At 41.5% G+C, this 15425-nt stretch overlaps 1 protein-coding gene across 2 annotated transcripts; it reads left to right on the plus strand.

The window, feature by feature from the left end:
• The first annotated feature begins 416 nt into the window (after positions 1-416).
• rcan1b (regulator of calcineurin 1b) lies at positions 417-14460 on the plus strand. 2 transcript variants are annotated; one of them, XM_086147790.1, is made up of 5 exons: positions 417-578; positions 889-1031; positions 12113-12286; positions 12380-12539; positions 12706-14460. In XM_086147790.1, the coding sequence occupies exons 2-5, from the start codon at positions 909-911 to the stop codon at positions 12888-12890; spliced, it is 642 nt and encodes a 213-aa protein (XP_086003916.1). In that variant the 5' UTR covers positions 417-578; positions 889-908; the 3' UTR covers positions 12891-14460. The 2 variants fall into 2 exon arrangements, with proteins under 2 accessions (XP_086003916.1, XP_086003917.1); XM_086147791.1 differs by lacking the exons at positions 417-578; positions 889-1031 and adding an exon at positions 4599-8550.
• Positions 14461-15425: the final 965 nt, after the last annotated feature.

Here is a 15425-nt window from a genome sequence, read left to right on the forward strand (position 1 = left end):
CTGAGGTAAACTTTGACTCTTGTCAATGCTGAGTTTGCACATTTGTACATACTGTAAATACAGGATATGTATATCCTGTAAATTCTTATATTCAGTATACTCATATGTATGCCATACTGCCTATGCACTTCTGATTAGTATAAACTGTATTTTGTTACCTTATACTGTAACACGTGCAATTACATAATGGTTAAATTTAATGTACTCAAATATAACCTAATCCAATGTAAAAAATGTATAGTGCATAATATGTTGCGTTATAACATATATTTGTATTGTGTTGTATAAGTTGAAGACTCAAAGTAACGCTGAAGCTTTGTAGTCCCACGTCACAAATAAAAACTACAACCACCGGCGTGACACTAACCGGAAATTCACATCAGCTGCTGGACAATTTACGTCATATCCTGTATCCTCTGTGCTCGCATGCCAAAACGACCAGGTGGCTTATTTAGAATTTTATTTTGCGCTCACAGTCTTGTTTTTATTTTATCAAGTGACTAAAACGAGCGGGTGACGGACGACCTTCACGGGGCACCGAGTGCGTCGCCGGCCGAGTTCCGCCCTCCCTCTTCCCGGTCAGTAGAACTTGGTTCCCCCCCCCCCGGCTTAGAGCGGCTCCCCAAGCTAATAACGTTAAAATTGATTTAATTCCAGTGAACCCCCGGTAAACTGTTATCTCAGTAATTATTTGTAATTGTTTTTCTTTTTTTGTTTATTTAAATAATGTCTATTTTATGGGAGGGTGGGAGGGTATACACTTGGGTGTGTGGTGGTTAGCGGGATGGGGGCGTAAGCTAATATATGATTATTATTTAAAATATTGTCACGGTGATTAGCTTAGCGGTTTTAAGCTACATGGATTCCTGTCTGCTGCTCCTCCCCCAGGAAACCGCTGTCAGGTGTCGATGGAGCCCGCGGAGAACAGCGGCGAGGAGGAGGCCACGGTCGACGTCCAGTTTACCGACTTACCGAACGCCCTTATCGCCTGCAAAGTCCCGGAGGATTTGTTCAATGAAGGCCGGCAGAAGGTACGGAGCCTTGTCGCCTTGTCACGGTGTGTCGCCCCGGTGTGTCATTTTTTTACATGCACACATTTTTGTCGAATTTGTCCCTTTTTAAAACTGATACTCTATTTATCTTGCCTTTTTTGTACACCCAAGGCAATTCCTTGCTATTTACAATTTAATTTGTGCCGGCTTTTATGTAATACATTTTCCTTTAGAGATCATTTTTATATTGAGAACATTTTGAGCCACGTCCCGTAAAAATATGTCTTGTTAGTTTTTGTTTATCAGGTTTTGTTTACTCATATGTATGTATGTATGTATGTATGTGTGTGTGTGTGTGTGACAGCAATTCCTCTGTCTGCAAATCAGCAACGTGACAACCAACCAAAAAATGGCTTCCTGTCAACGGTTGAATATGAAACCACACTTTCATTTTTGTTAAAAAAATGTTTTAAAAAATGGATTTGACTTCACTGATATTGTAATAATTCTTTTAATTACAAAAAATCTTTACCAATTCAGAGGTTATATGTCCTGATAAAATTCATTTTCATTCTTTATTTTTTATAGCATGTTACGCTGGTAATTTTTTGCCCTATTATATGGAGGATTCCTTGTCCCCTTTCAAAACAAAGATACAGTATGTCTCGCTGATAATTCATAGTTGATCTCTAGATCACGCATAGCCTTTTGGCTCGATGTCAAACAGTCAATTAATAAATAAGCAAAAACTGAATTAAAAAGAGAAAGTGAATAGCCTGTCAGCAATTGATTTTGAGTTCCTATTATTTATTTATTTATATATTTATTTATTGGAATTTCTTCAATTTCAAGTGCTCATGGGAATGTTGCCATGTTATTCAGCTGAGCTTGCATATCACCAGAGCACTAAGGTCCACCAGCTACATGCTCCCAATACACAAATGAACTAGACTTGGCCAGCAGAAGGGGATGGATACCACTAGATGGAGCCAGTGGCTTGAATTGTTGTTGCAGCTTGAAAATTGTTACTGAGACGACACAACACTGCTGACAGTGTTTTTCCACCGAACAGCAGCTGATTATGAAATAATGAAATACTTTCGCCAAACAAGACCCACATGTAGCTGTCAAGTAAAAATTCAGAGGAACAGACAGGCCTTTGCAGCAGAGTCACTTGTTGTGTGTCGCTTCACCTGCATCACCACTTTAGGTACAATATCAGCACAATATTGGTCAGTGGAAACTCTCAGTCAGTGGAAACAGTTAGGAACTCAATAGAATGCACACCAAGCTCTTTTTGTGTCAGCAGGAAAATTAGATTGAGAGTTTCATGCACTGGTCCCATCTCTGAAACAGCTTGATTCCCAGCCCTAAATGAATGTATTACAACACAACGTGTCAGCAGGATGCCCCGCTAGAACTTGTTTTCAGTATCAGTGAAGGTTGGCTTAATGCAAAAGCTTTTTGGCTCAATGCAAAAGCGGCATCAAGTAGAAATGTCTTCATCCTGGATTTGAATGAGCTAAGAACTGCAGCAGACCTGTGTGTGTGTGTGTGTGTGTGTGTGTGTGTGTGTGTGTGTGTGTGTGTGTGTGTGTGTGTGTGTGTGTGTGTGTGTGTGTGTGTGTGTGTGTGTGTGTGTGTGTGTGTGTGTGTGTGTGTGTGTGTGTGTGTGTGTGTGTGTGTGTGTGTGTGTGTGTGTGTGTGTTTTCTACTCATCTTCTTACATTTTGAGGGAGACCGCGAATAATTAAGGTGCTTAAAGCCACTCTGGATTTACTGTCAAAAATCATTCCTGTATTCCTAAAGTCAGCGTTCCTCCTCCAGCAAATGGTCTTGTGATTTGGTTCTATTAGAAATTAGAGGTCTGGGACATCTGAGGTGGACCTGCATGAGAGGAACAAAAATTGATGTGTTTGTTTTGGAACACAATCTTAAAAAACTTCATGCAGCAGCGTGGATACTTGAATCTAGGTCACCAAAGGGTCGCTGTCGACCAAGTGCAGAAGTCAAGGTTTAGCTCATTCCATGTGCAAACACCCTGCTTCTTTACATTCCACGGCCCCCACTGAAGCTTGTTAGCAGTCCATCTATGTGCTTGGTTGTGAAGCTTTATATCTGTTGTTTTTAGTTGCTATATACAATGTATAGCTTTTCTGATGGTCAGAAAAAAACAGATATGAAACACAAAAAGAGTTTCATGCTGGTCACAAAAAACTCGGGAGATTGCGGGATTTTTACCAAGGAATCTTGGCTTTGTCACCGCTTGCCTCTTCTTCCCAAGTAAAACAGCTACGTCGAAAATTTCGATGGTTCTATTCAGAAAAACATGGCACTCCAAATGGAACACTTCAAATAGTTGATCTCATGAGATAAGAATGACTTGAAAAGCATTGTTTTTACCATTGTCTTTAACTCATAAGATTATATATCACCCATTTTACACACTTAAAACATATCAAATAAATATGAAATTAAAAAAAAATGAAATATGATTACAAATACCCTGAACACAAAATATTATTTTGGTATTAGGAAAGAGAAGAGACCGTCAGTCATAGTAATATTAATTGGACATTGCTTTACATTTGCATTACTGGGAACATTTTCATTTTTAGAACAATAAAAACTTTGAATATAACTATATTGGAAAGTGATTTTTTTTTTTTTTTTTTTTTTTTTTTTCACCTGACCGAGGCCACAGTGCCCTCAGCATTTGCTATTGGGCCGGCTCTGACTGAAACCACAAAAAGTTGACTATACAGCTTTTTCCACTTTTGACTTCTTTTTCAGGAGCAGTGACCCCTGCTGGCCACAATAAAGAATGCAGTCTAAGGCGTTCAATGCGCTGACTTCCCCCCTCAGACCAGAAAATTCCGTTCCCTTCCTCTTCATGGTTCATCTTAAAGCCAAACTCAAAAGCATTGTTAGTTTTAAGGGAAAATTCTTCATAACATGTTTATGTCTCTTTGAGTGTCCAGTTTTATTTCCTGGTTAGTTTTTTGCTACAGATAAACACACAACAGACAGCCCAACCAGACAATTAGGGACGGACGCTGCAGCACAACAGACAAGTGTTTCTTGTTTTACTATAGGGGTTTGCTGATGTGGATGGAAAAGCAGCAAAGTGGAGCAAAAGACTTCTGAGGAAATATAATGACTCGTGTTGTTGTTGTTGTTGTTCCTTCTCTCGTGACTCCCCCACTTTTCCACGGGGCATTCACAAGAAATTGTAGGTCAGCTGATTTATTGGGTCGCGCAGTATTCCTTTGTGTGTGTGTGTGTGTGTGTGTGTGTGTGTGTGTGTGTGTGTGTGTGTGTGTGTGTGTGTGTGTGTGTGTGTGTGTGTGTGTGTGTGTGTGTGTGTGTGTGTGTGTGTGTGTGTGAGAATCACACTTTCTTGGGAACAATCGGCTGCTTTTGTGTTTCGGTGCTAATGGAACATCTCGATAAAGCAGGATGGAGGGATCACTGGCACTTATCTGAGGGGAAAGTCCACGGATGGGATGTTTCCTGGAGAGAACAGGATCATTTTCAGATTTTTCTTCCCAACTGTAGAAACCGGCACGGAATGTTCGGATAAAGGAAAATTTGAAGTCGTTTTTTTTTTTTTGTCCAGCTGGACACACCCAGCTGCTGCTGCTGCAGTGGCTGAGATCATGATGAGTTACCTAATTGCTTGGAAGCTTTGTCCCAGGTGTAATTAAGGTGTAAAAAAAGAAGATGGGGGGGATGAAACAACAATCACCTGGAATAATGGCAGGGAGTGAATATTATGGTTTGTTGTACACAAGCGGATTAGAGGGTTAGACATGGATGAATGGATGAGTGGATGGATAACAAACTTTCCAGTCACCCTGATGAAAATTGCCAGGACTTTCTCAGGTCAGACAAACAGGTTCAAAGCCAAATGGAAAATGTGAGCTTGTTTTGTTCAACACACATACACACACACTGACTCAGCTTTGTTATGTGGAAGAGCAAACGGCCTGTTTTTTCATAAATCTGTTCAGTGGAAGAGGAGGTTGTGTAACTGTGGCTCACATTCGGTGTCACTATATCAGTTGGGCAAGTTTTGAGTCCACGCTTCGTACCAAATTCCACACGATGCATCACTTTGATGACCTTATTTTTTTGGTTCAGATTTATAATCTGCCATTAGAGACACTCAAAAGATTAGTTTGGGATGCAATAAGTAAATCAAAGACTCCAAACTGCTGTTTTTTTTTTTCATATTATTTTATTTTTGATTTTCAAGCCCGCAGTGTGAGGAGAACTCACACTTGGTTCCAGAGTTTTTCAATAAGGTGTTTAAATCTGGAAATAACAATTTGCCATATGGGTTAAGAATGATCTATTATGGATGTAAATATATATTGAAATTTAAAGAGAAATCGCTTAATATCAAGCAGGGATGCTATCAGTGGCTTAACTGAACTCATGTATTTTTGCACCAACCGACGTTAATCTGCAGCTTTTGTTTATTGATATTTGCGGACTATTAACTGCTACTTTTTTCACTCTTTGAACACTGCGGCTCAAACAGTGACGCAGCTAATTTATGGATTTTTATGGGCTAACAGGTAGAACACATTCGTGTGGTGTACACAAGTGGCATTGAGAGTGACGGAATGGAAGTGACGGATGGAAGTGTGTTACAGAGGAATTCTGGGGCGGTTTAATTCTGACACTGAAGACAACGACTTTAGTTGTTTTAGCATAAACACGACTTTAGCATAAAGATAGATATAGCAATCAATGAGCTTTCCAGATAGGATGCTGGAGTTTTCTAACCAGACGTGTTATAGCACTGTTCAGGAAAAAAAAACATTCACGGTATTTATTTGATTTAAATTTTTCTGTGTAAATATTTTATGTTACAAATGGACACTTGTTGTTTATAAGGTGTGGTCTTTATATGTACAATTTTTTTTTCCTTTTCAAAGTTAATGGGTGCAGCTCATATTCAGGAGTGCTCAATAGTCCAAAAATGATGATTAGGCCATGCTCAATCACTCTGCTGATCCCAGCTTGCACACACTCCATGTTAGATGGAACAACTACCAACGTCCTTGCAACATTTAATGCATCTCATGTCATTATTGGGGTGTTTTCGGACATCCTGTCAAAAATCGTATGAATGTTTTGATATTTGCCCTCATTTTTTGTGAGGAAAATCATTTTGGCATGAAAAATCTATATATTTACTTCATAATATCTTCACCTTTGATACCCTCTGTGTTTTCAGTTGTTGACCATTTCCATGCCAATTCTGATACCGACAGTGCAAGTTTCCAATTTCTGTCTATCAGTTTTTACGAAACGAGCCACATTTGTCTCTGCATAAGAAAACCGCAGTTGGATGTGATGATGGTGTCACGCAGCACCGTGCGCGTCAGGCAAGCGTTTTTATTCTCGTCCACTAGCGTGTCAGGCTCACGTTACCTGCCTTTTTGCCGAGTGAGGGAATGGAAAAAATGGGAAGATGAAACACAAATATAGGGATGGAAACAATGCAGGTCTGAGAACACCCTCTCTATCTCTCACGCACGCACGCACACAGACAGACAGAGAGAGAGGCTTGGCGGCCCCAGCAGGGCGAGGTAGAGGTCTGGAGATGATTAGCACCTACACACATACTTCCACGCTAATGTTTAACATCAACAAACAGCACTTTCATGAGAGCATCAGTTTCACCGACATTACACTGCTTTATTTTCCATGCACGCTCGCATAGGAACACACAAACATTTTCCATGTAGCAGCCATGCAAACACACGCACCGTGTCATTGGTGTCTTCGTTGTCACCTGCTAGATGTCAGCACCCTGGGTGAGGCAGGCAGGGCTTTACACACATGTACAAATACGAGTCCAACATTATGATATTGCAAAAAATAACACAAAAACAGGCAAAACGCAAATCATTCAAAAGGAGTTGTTTTGATTTTTTTTTACTTTTAATCTGGACCGGTGACATTTTTTTCGGCTCATCTAATGTGTCAGCTTGGCCAAAAATGAGTGGTTGGGTAATACTGACTTGTCACACCCCTAATTCTGCCTGCTTTTTGGTCACCAACACCCACGAGATTGTATTTGGCGGCAGAAGATGGGATTCTTTGATACGCCGCCTTGTCTAAGCAACTGGGTCATTGGCGCCGAGGCACTGCATCCTATATTTGTCTTAACGTTGTTGGTATTACTTTTTATTTATGTACAAACCAAAGCCTTATTTTTTGTTTGTTTCATTTAAATAGCCAGACTCACAGGTGAAAATGATTGGGAATTGGCTGCACAGTCCGGTGTCTCCAACTGCTAGCTACGAACACGCACACACACACTTCCCCCCTCCATTCCTTTCTTTGCTATTAATACCTCATAAAAGCATGTTATCAAACGGCATACTTTCCATGAGTGCCACCTCTTCCCCCTCCATCCTTCCATCCTGCATTCTTCCTGCAGTTCGTTTCTCTTTCCATTCGCTCTTTTCTATTCTTGCTTATCTGTCAGCTGTCCTCTTTGTCAGCTGTCCTCTCTCTTTGCCCTCCCTCTTCCATCCATATTTACAGAGACCGATGTGCCTTTCTCGTCCCTGTGCTCAAAAACGCTATTTCGTGTATTGTGTGTGCATGCACGCACGAGATTTAAAAAAAGAAGGGTCTTAATTTTAATGTTACTAAAAGGAGATTAATGCGTCAGTTTGCGGTGCAGTGATGTCACTTTCCAATGTGCACACACACACACACACACACATACACTTTCTGTCTGATTAGTCAGCATTGGGTCATATCTGTCAGCAGAGGGATGGGAAGAAGGGGTAAAAAAAAAAAAGGTTCCTCCCTCTTTCACAACCGATTGGCTCGGAGTGAATGAATGAGAGCACGGAAGAGTACAGGGGAGGGAATTGTGGGTAATGCGTCATCATCTGGCAGAGGCACTTTAAAGCGGCTGTGTGGAAGGAGGATGCAGAGGGAGAAAGAGAGAGAAACAGAAAGAGCTCAAGAGGCTGAATGACATTTTCATCTCTCCACCCCCTGTCCCCCCTCAAAAAAAAAATCTGTGGAAAATTCCTTCAGTTCAGGCTGCAGAACCAGATCACTGCTTCAAAGGAACAGCAAAGCTGCGAGGCAGGGAGTGAAAACCGGAATCTTGGTCGTTTTTGAAATCGCATGCAGTGCAGTAGGTCACTCAGGGTATATAACCTTGGAATCTGGGTTTGGAGAATCAACAACGCCTTGACGTGCAGACAGCGGCAACTGGCGTTTCTGCTCGGGAGCATCTCTTACTTCCTGCTCGCCTGCCACCCTGGGGAAGGCAACACTCCCCCAACCCCCCCACTATCCCCCCTCCTCATCATCATCGTCACCTTTGCCGCTGTCGTCGGCGCTGCCACTGAAGTCGGTCTTGGGAACCCACTGCGGCCTGACCTCCAGCATCAAGTGGAAAAGGCTCAGGCGTCTCGGCTCGGCCGTCATGCACATCAAGACGACCAAGTGCAACCACTTCTGCCTGGTCACCTCGGTCACCAGCCAGGAAGTGTTTAACCGACCGGACTCACAGGTAACCAAAACAACATATTCCCGACACCCCTCCTTCACCAAAATACCCGCTTTTGTATTTGAGCTGTGATTTTTGGACAAGGTCAGCAACCTACCTGAGCTCAGAGGTCCAAGTTCAGAGCAGCAGAAGAAAGGAACTCCAGACATTAATCCCTTTAATTTCCATATCACACACTTGCTCTACTGACCAGGCAATGGCTGGTTCTTCTAGAATAATTGCTACAATTATTCACACAAAACACATGAACATGTGTTTGGAATCTTTGTTTTAGATATCGGTTTGCATTTTTTCATGTCAAGCAAGGGCTTTTGCTGCCAAGCTTTCCCAGAGCTTTGGTCTGAAACATTTCATTGGATTCATCTGAGTAAGAGACTTTGTCCTGCTTACCCAAATATCTCACACTTTTTGGCCAGGGGTTAACAGAAGACATGCCTGTTTTGAAATCAAAATTTAGTTGTGTTTTTGTAATTCCTCAGCTTGACCGGCGACTCAGGCTGAGCCCTAAACAAACCCCCCTGCTGCACAAAACTTTGAAATGAAATGTGAAACATTTTTTTGAATAATCATAAAAACCCCCCAAATTTTTCTCATTTGCAAACATGACAGATGTGCTTCAATACTGAAATATGTCTGATGGGCTAATATCGGTGGGTTTTTATCTCAATCCAGACCTGAACTGTTGGTTTATGTCGCCATTTGTGTATTTTTTAGGGTTTTCTGCTAGTTAATTCCTACTTTAAAACTTCCTTTTTTTGGGGCCTGATGATCTGTGGCATACTTGCAGTTCCATTGCTTGGCCACATAATGAAACATTTGCTGTGACACCCAACACTCCGTTTGTAATCAACACATTTTTAGATTTCCATTATTATGAACCAGCTGGTCGGTGAAAATGAATTGAGTTGAAAAATACAAGCCCCCCCCTTTCCCATTGAGTACAATTTAAGAGATTGAAGAAAAAAAATGTTTTTGAGGTAAAATGAAGCAGTAGAATTAAATAAATACAACTTTTTTCTCCCAAGTTTTCTTTGTTGTCCTTGTTGGCTGTGTTGTAATCATCAATTCCTCTTTGTTTATTCCAATTTTTTTTTCCACTTGTTGTGAAAGAACAAATCTGCAAGGGCTCAGCTGTGAGTCATGTGTGGAACGTGTAGCAAGAAAATGAAAACTGAAAATCGAAGAGTCATCCGAGGCCCTTCAAAGAATCCGGTTTCTACCGGACGAATTAAAATAGATTTGAAGGATCCCGGATTTATTGAAGACTCCGTAGAGTCTTTTTAAGGATCCCGGGAGGAGAAGCTGTTAAGGGTTGAGATTAACAGAATCTCAGAGGGAGCATATTGCAGTTGTGTGTGTGTGCGCGTGTGTGTGTGTGTGTGCGCGCGCGCGTGCGTGCGTGTGTGTGTGTGTGTGAATAAGCATCTTGAAGACCTCCTGAAGCTAAGCTTCCTATTTTGATTTCCCCATGACTCACTATGTAGGTCAGCAGCTCATGCTAATGCACTTTAATTCTAGAAGAGGACTTGAACAAATCAGGCTGGTGAATACATTAACTGAGCCAATAAATTAATAAATAAACTTCAGGGAAATCATACTGCCCCGCAGAAATAATTGTTTTTTGTTAAGATATGGCCAACAAGTTAATGGTTAGTTCATGGATCACAGTTAATGGTATTTGTGGGACATGAAAACAAACAGCTTTGGGTCAGACATCGGTGGTACCAAGCTGTATTGATACAGTGGACCACATTGTCTTATAACCTTGTTAGTATTTACAATTGATACATATCCATCCATCCATCCATCCATCCATCGTCTGCAGCTTATCCCAGATGGATGGATGATGCACGAGACGATCACTTTTTGCACATTTTTTTAAATGGAATTCACCCTTTTATACCAATCTATCACATGGTGATCTATTAAGTGTAGAGGTAAAAGACTGGTAATGGATTCTGTCAAATTTCCTCTTTAAAGCTCCATATAACCATTTATGCTGCTTTGACTCGGCCTGAAATAAGAGAATTGCTCAGATGTCAAAACCGTTCATCAATTACTTATATCCCCACATTTGACTAATGTGTCAGAGATTTTCTTCTTTTTCTTCTTCCTTGTTGTTGCAATACTTATGTAATCGTACGTAAACCTACTTAATCTGACGGTTCAGCTACCATGAACTTGTCACATCCAGACATCATCACTGTCTTATGTTTTCAGAGTATCTTGGCACAAGCACTTCTGCCTTTTTCACTTTTGTATTGCCTTGCCGAGTCCTTGTTCCGTTGCTTCTTTTAAGACTCAACTTGGCAAGTAAATCTCATCGGGTCATGTTACAAGGTGGGAGATTGGCGACATGGAATATAGTAATATTTATATTTATATGTATATATACTCTACATACACATAAGTATAAGTATACGTGCATATTTACAACCTAGCCTGAATTTATTCATATCCCAAGCTTGCGTGCGTGCGTGCGTGTGTGTGTGTATAGATTTGTATGTGTGTATACATGTATGTGTATATAAACTGTATGTAAATGTGTGCGCGTGCGTGTGTGTGTGTACATACACATCAGACATGATTTAGTCTGAAATTATTCACACCCCTTGGGTATGAATTATTTTTGTCTTTCTGTGTACAGTAGATACAGATACACACAGTGAAATCTGAAATTTTTCATACTCAGAGATTATGGATAATTTTTGCCTTCACTATATATATGTGTGTTTTGATATGCATGTATGTTTGATTGTTTATTGATGTAAGATCATTTGTGATAGCATGTCATCTACAGCTGAGCGTCGGTCTTAACACAGTTGCACTACCACTATAATGTGCTTTGTTTTTCAAACGGAGACACGACAATGCAGAGAGTCTCACCATAGAACGTGCAGAGAAAACAAAGTTCATTCCAGTCAGTCTGGAACGCACAGACATGATGATTATATGCTGGGAGAGAACATCAGTCCGACATGATGACAGCCGTCCTGTTGGACACGTTTGTCTCATTGTATCTGTGAGTGAGTTTAGTGGGCCCAGAGATGAACAGCTGTCCTGATGCTTGCTTCTTATTAGGCCAAGTATTTAACTAGCGGTGTTTGAACAGCTGACATTTGCCTCCATCATCTTAGAAGAGCTGCCGTGAGGAGTTTGTCAATATTAATGGGCTTCTGTTACTGTTACGGCTCTGCGCGCGTGTGTGTTTGGTCATATAAATGTAGCCATGCCGTCTAGCTCATTTGTCCTCCTTAATCAGTGGCTGTGAGAATAATTGGCGATTTGAAAAGGAGGACAGCCACCTCTGCTCGGCGGCTGGCTCACCGGTGCCCGGGGAAGGAGCACATGGAGTGTCTGGTGATACGTGCTATTTTTATCTGGTTTTATTCATAGCAATTCCAAGAGTCATAGCGAGATTAATGCTTTTCCCCCATGGCAGGATTTTCCAATAAGGAATGAGAGCACTCGAATGAAAGTGGAAACAATGCAGTGGCAGGTTGAGATTTTCCCAATGAATACATCTTTCCAATTCAAACCCCTCCCCCCACTCTTTTTTTTCTAGGCCAGCTTTGAGGCTTTGTTCCGCTCCTTCGACCCTGAGGTCCAGTTCCAGTACTTCAAGTCTTTCCGCCGGGTCAGGATCAGTTTCAGTGATGCCCTGGCTGCCGCCGAGGCACGGCAGCGGCTGCACAAGACGGACTTCAACGGCAAGGAGATGAGACTCTACTTTGCCCAGGTAACCACAGCCTCTGTTCTGGTTTATTCATCATTAAAAAAAAAATGTATATATTTTTTTTTATTAAAATTCATCCGCCTGTTTGTTCCACAGTCTGTCCACATAGGGAGCCCCCGTCTGGAGCCTCCCAAGCCCGAGAAGCAGTTCCTCATCTCGCCCCCCGCCTCTCCTCCTGTGGGTTGGGAGCAGTCTCAGGACGCCACGCCCGTCATCAACTACGACCTGCTTTGTGCCATCTCTAAACTCGGCCCAGGTACAATTTACCAAAGAACAGGACATTTTGAATCATATCAATTTGCTGGATTTTTACAACTACTTATGTAATTGTAGTTAATTTCCCAACAATATCAAATGTTGCATTAGTGTCAGGCATGTGTCGCACAAAGGTACGCCAATTTGAATTGTAATGATCTACCCAGGAGAGAAGTACGAGCTCCACACCGCTACACCGACCACTCCCAGCGTGGTGGTCCACGTCTGCGAGGATGAGCATGGCAACAGCTCGGCCCAGGAAGACAGCGACCAGGATGACAAGCCACGCCCGCCGCGACCCAAGATCATCCAGACGCGGCGCCCCGACTACACGACCGGCGTTGAGCAGTGAGCGCTAGCAACGCCCCAGCCATCACGTTATCCTGAAGCGGCTTGCAGAGAGCAGACAGCGCTCTCAAGAGGTGTGAAGAAAGTGTGGGCTGCGTTGCCCCGGAGACCAGCATCTCATTGGACGGAGAGCGGAAGGCTGCATTCATGTCCTGTGGGAAAGACGGGAGAAAGGAACTTCTTCATGGAAAAATACTGCTGAGTTTAGCGTCGTGCTGCTTGTGACTTAGGTTTGAGGTGGTGCTGGCGGAAAGTCATGTCTGTGCTGGGTTGCTTTGGTCTATTTTGCGAAAAAAAAAAAGTTCCCATTAATGAGGTTGCAGGTGACGCTTGAATTTCATATTAATAGCTGTGTGTGTGATGGACAATATTGTGGTTTCTCCTACATGACATGAATGCAGCATCCTCCTGACGGGTCACGGTTGCGAACCCCTTCGAACCGAGGCGGGGAAAACTTAAGATGATCGAAACTCTGTGACTGTTTTATTTGCATACAAGAGCTACGTTCTTCACACGACCGACATGCTGCTTGAGTCTCCTCCATGTCGCTCCCTCAAAAGGCACGTCGGCGCCGCAGTCCAACGTCTGTGTGTTGTCACAGCTTCGCCATCGCAGCTGTTTTGTGGTGAATTTAAAGTCAAGTAAAGTCTCGCTTACATTTTTTACAGGAAAAACCCACTTTGGGAAGGCAGTTTAAAATAATGCCTAACCGACCCATCTCTGTACACTTATTATTACTGTCTGACCAAGATGCAATTTCCAGTCTTTGACCAGCAGAGGTCGCTCTGACAACTGCACACTTTCCGTGCAGTGAAACAATTTTAAACGCTCATAAAAGTATACTGATAATCACAATATTCAGAAAAAGATCTTTTTAACTAATTGTCACATATACTCAAAAAGACGTCTACACAAAATATCAGATTAAAGAGAAATTCATCCCAACGTGACAAGTAGTTTGATTTATTTACACGGGATGTAATACTTTCCAAGGCAATTTACTTTAATTTGTTAGTCTTTGTTAACTTTTAATTGCAGATTTTTTTTTTTGTTGCTCTGTAGTTTCTTGATGAAAATAAATTTACATTTATTGAAGTTTGAGAAATAGCAAAAACTTGTTTAATTTTTTTTTTTTTTTTTTCCTGTTTTTGAACTGCATCTGGTTGTAGACAGAAATAATCATCTATTCAGAAAAATCTAGTATCTCTGGACGAGTATATATGGCCCTCATCGGTCGGGCCCTCTTGCTGGCATGACCATGTCTCAAACAGCCATGGTGTTGTTCCTGTGATCATCTGTTAAATGTTATCTGGGATTTTTTGGGGAAAAAAAGAAAATTACGTGTCTGACCGTGTTTTTGCTTGTAGTGTCTAAACAACCTGTTAGAATTGTAACGAATTTCATGGAGCTCTCCGCTGTTGAATGTAGGACAGACCCACTGAGCCTGTCCTCACCCAGAGGCTTTGGCCACAACGACTGGGTCCTGAATTGTAATATCTTAAAGAAAAAAAAAACAGGGCCAACATTGTTTTGTACATAGTCAGGCGATACATAAAGATGTTTTCTGAATGAAACTGTGGAGTCTTCCCTCTTGTCTGTGTAAAGAAATACAATCTGAGTAATTCTTCATAATAGTTGCAGAGACTCATACACTCACCGACCGGTTTCTTCAAATCTACTGTCTTGTTTTTTTGCTCAATATTACATAGTTTTTGTTATTTGTAAAGAAAATTAACATCAGTTTTACATTTGATATTTGTCATTTATCAAGATTTATCCTGATAATTTCCTCATACAACTTAAATTAAAATTAAGCCACAAAAAATAAAAATCGGAGGATTCTTTTATGTAAATGTAAATGTGTGAGTTATAATTAATTGTGTATTTCATAGGACACATAGGAATTAAGCACTTAAATAAATAAGCACCTTTAGACATATGTATGTAGGATAATTCAGCCTCGGGGGACACGGCCCAGTGTCTCCCTGAGCTGGTCCCAAGCCCGGATAAATGCAGAGGGTTGCATCAGTAAGCGCATCTGGTGTACAACTTTTTCCAAAACCAAGCATGTGAATCAAACCTAATAACCAGATCATACCAGACCGGTTGAGGCCCGGGTTATCAACGACCTCCATTGGTACAGATAACCTACTTGGAACCAATGGAAACTGGGCTACTTGGGTCAAAGAAGGAGAGGAGGAATGCGTGTTTGGAAGCAGAGAGAGAAGAGGAAAGAAAATAGTCTCGGACTGGGAGTAGAGACTGAATATTAGGACTACGAAAGGGTAGAGAGTTGGTCGACATGATGCAGAGAAGGGAAGTGGATACACTGTGTGTCCAGGAGACGAAGTGGAAAGGCTATAAGCTTAGGAGCAGGTTTTAAGTTGTACTATCATGGTACTGACATGAAGAGAAATGGAGTAGGAGTTCCTTGAAGACTGAGTTTGTTAGGGGGTGAAAAGAATGTAAGATAGACTTCTTGAAATTGGAAACTGGAAATTGAAGGTTTGATGCTCAATTTTCTTAGTGGATATGCCCA

This window comes from Fistularia commersonii, chromosome 6 (genome assembly GCF_037954325.1).
Source record: "Fistularia commersonii isolate RoL2024-O1a breed Wild chromosome 6, RoL_Fcom_v1.0, whole genome shotgun sequence".
Lineage (NCBI taxonomy): Eukaryota > Metazoa > Chordata > Actinopteri > Syngnathiformes > Fistulariidae > Fistularia > Fistularia commersonii.

Bases quoted from the DNA above. Each gene is read 5' to 3' on its own strand.
- rcan1b (XM_086147790.1), top strand. From the start codon at position 909: ATGGAGCCCGCGGAGAACAGCGGCGAGGAGGAGGCCACGGTCGACGTC. The intron at 1,032-12,112 runs GTACGGAGCCTT...TTTTTTTTCTAG, and splicing joins TCAATGAAGGCCGGCAGAAG to GCCAGCTTTGAGGCTTTGTT. The intron at 12,540-12,705 runs GTACAATTTACC...TGATCTACCCAG, and splicing joins CATCTCTAAACTCGGCCCAG to GAGAGAAGTACGAGCTCCAC.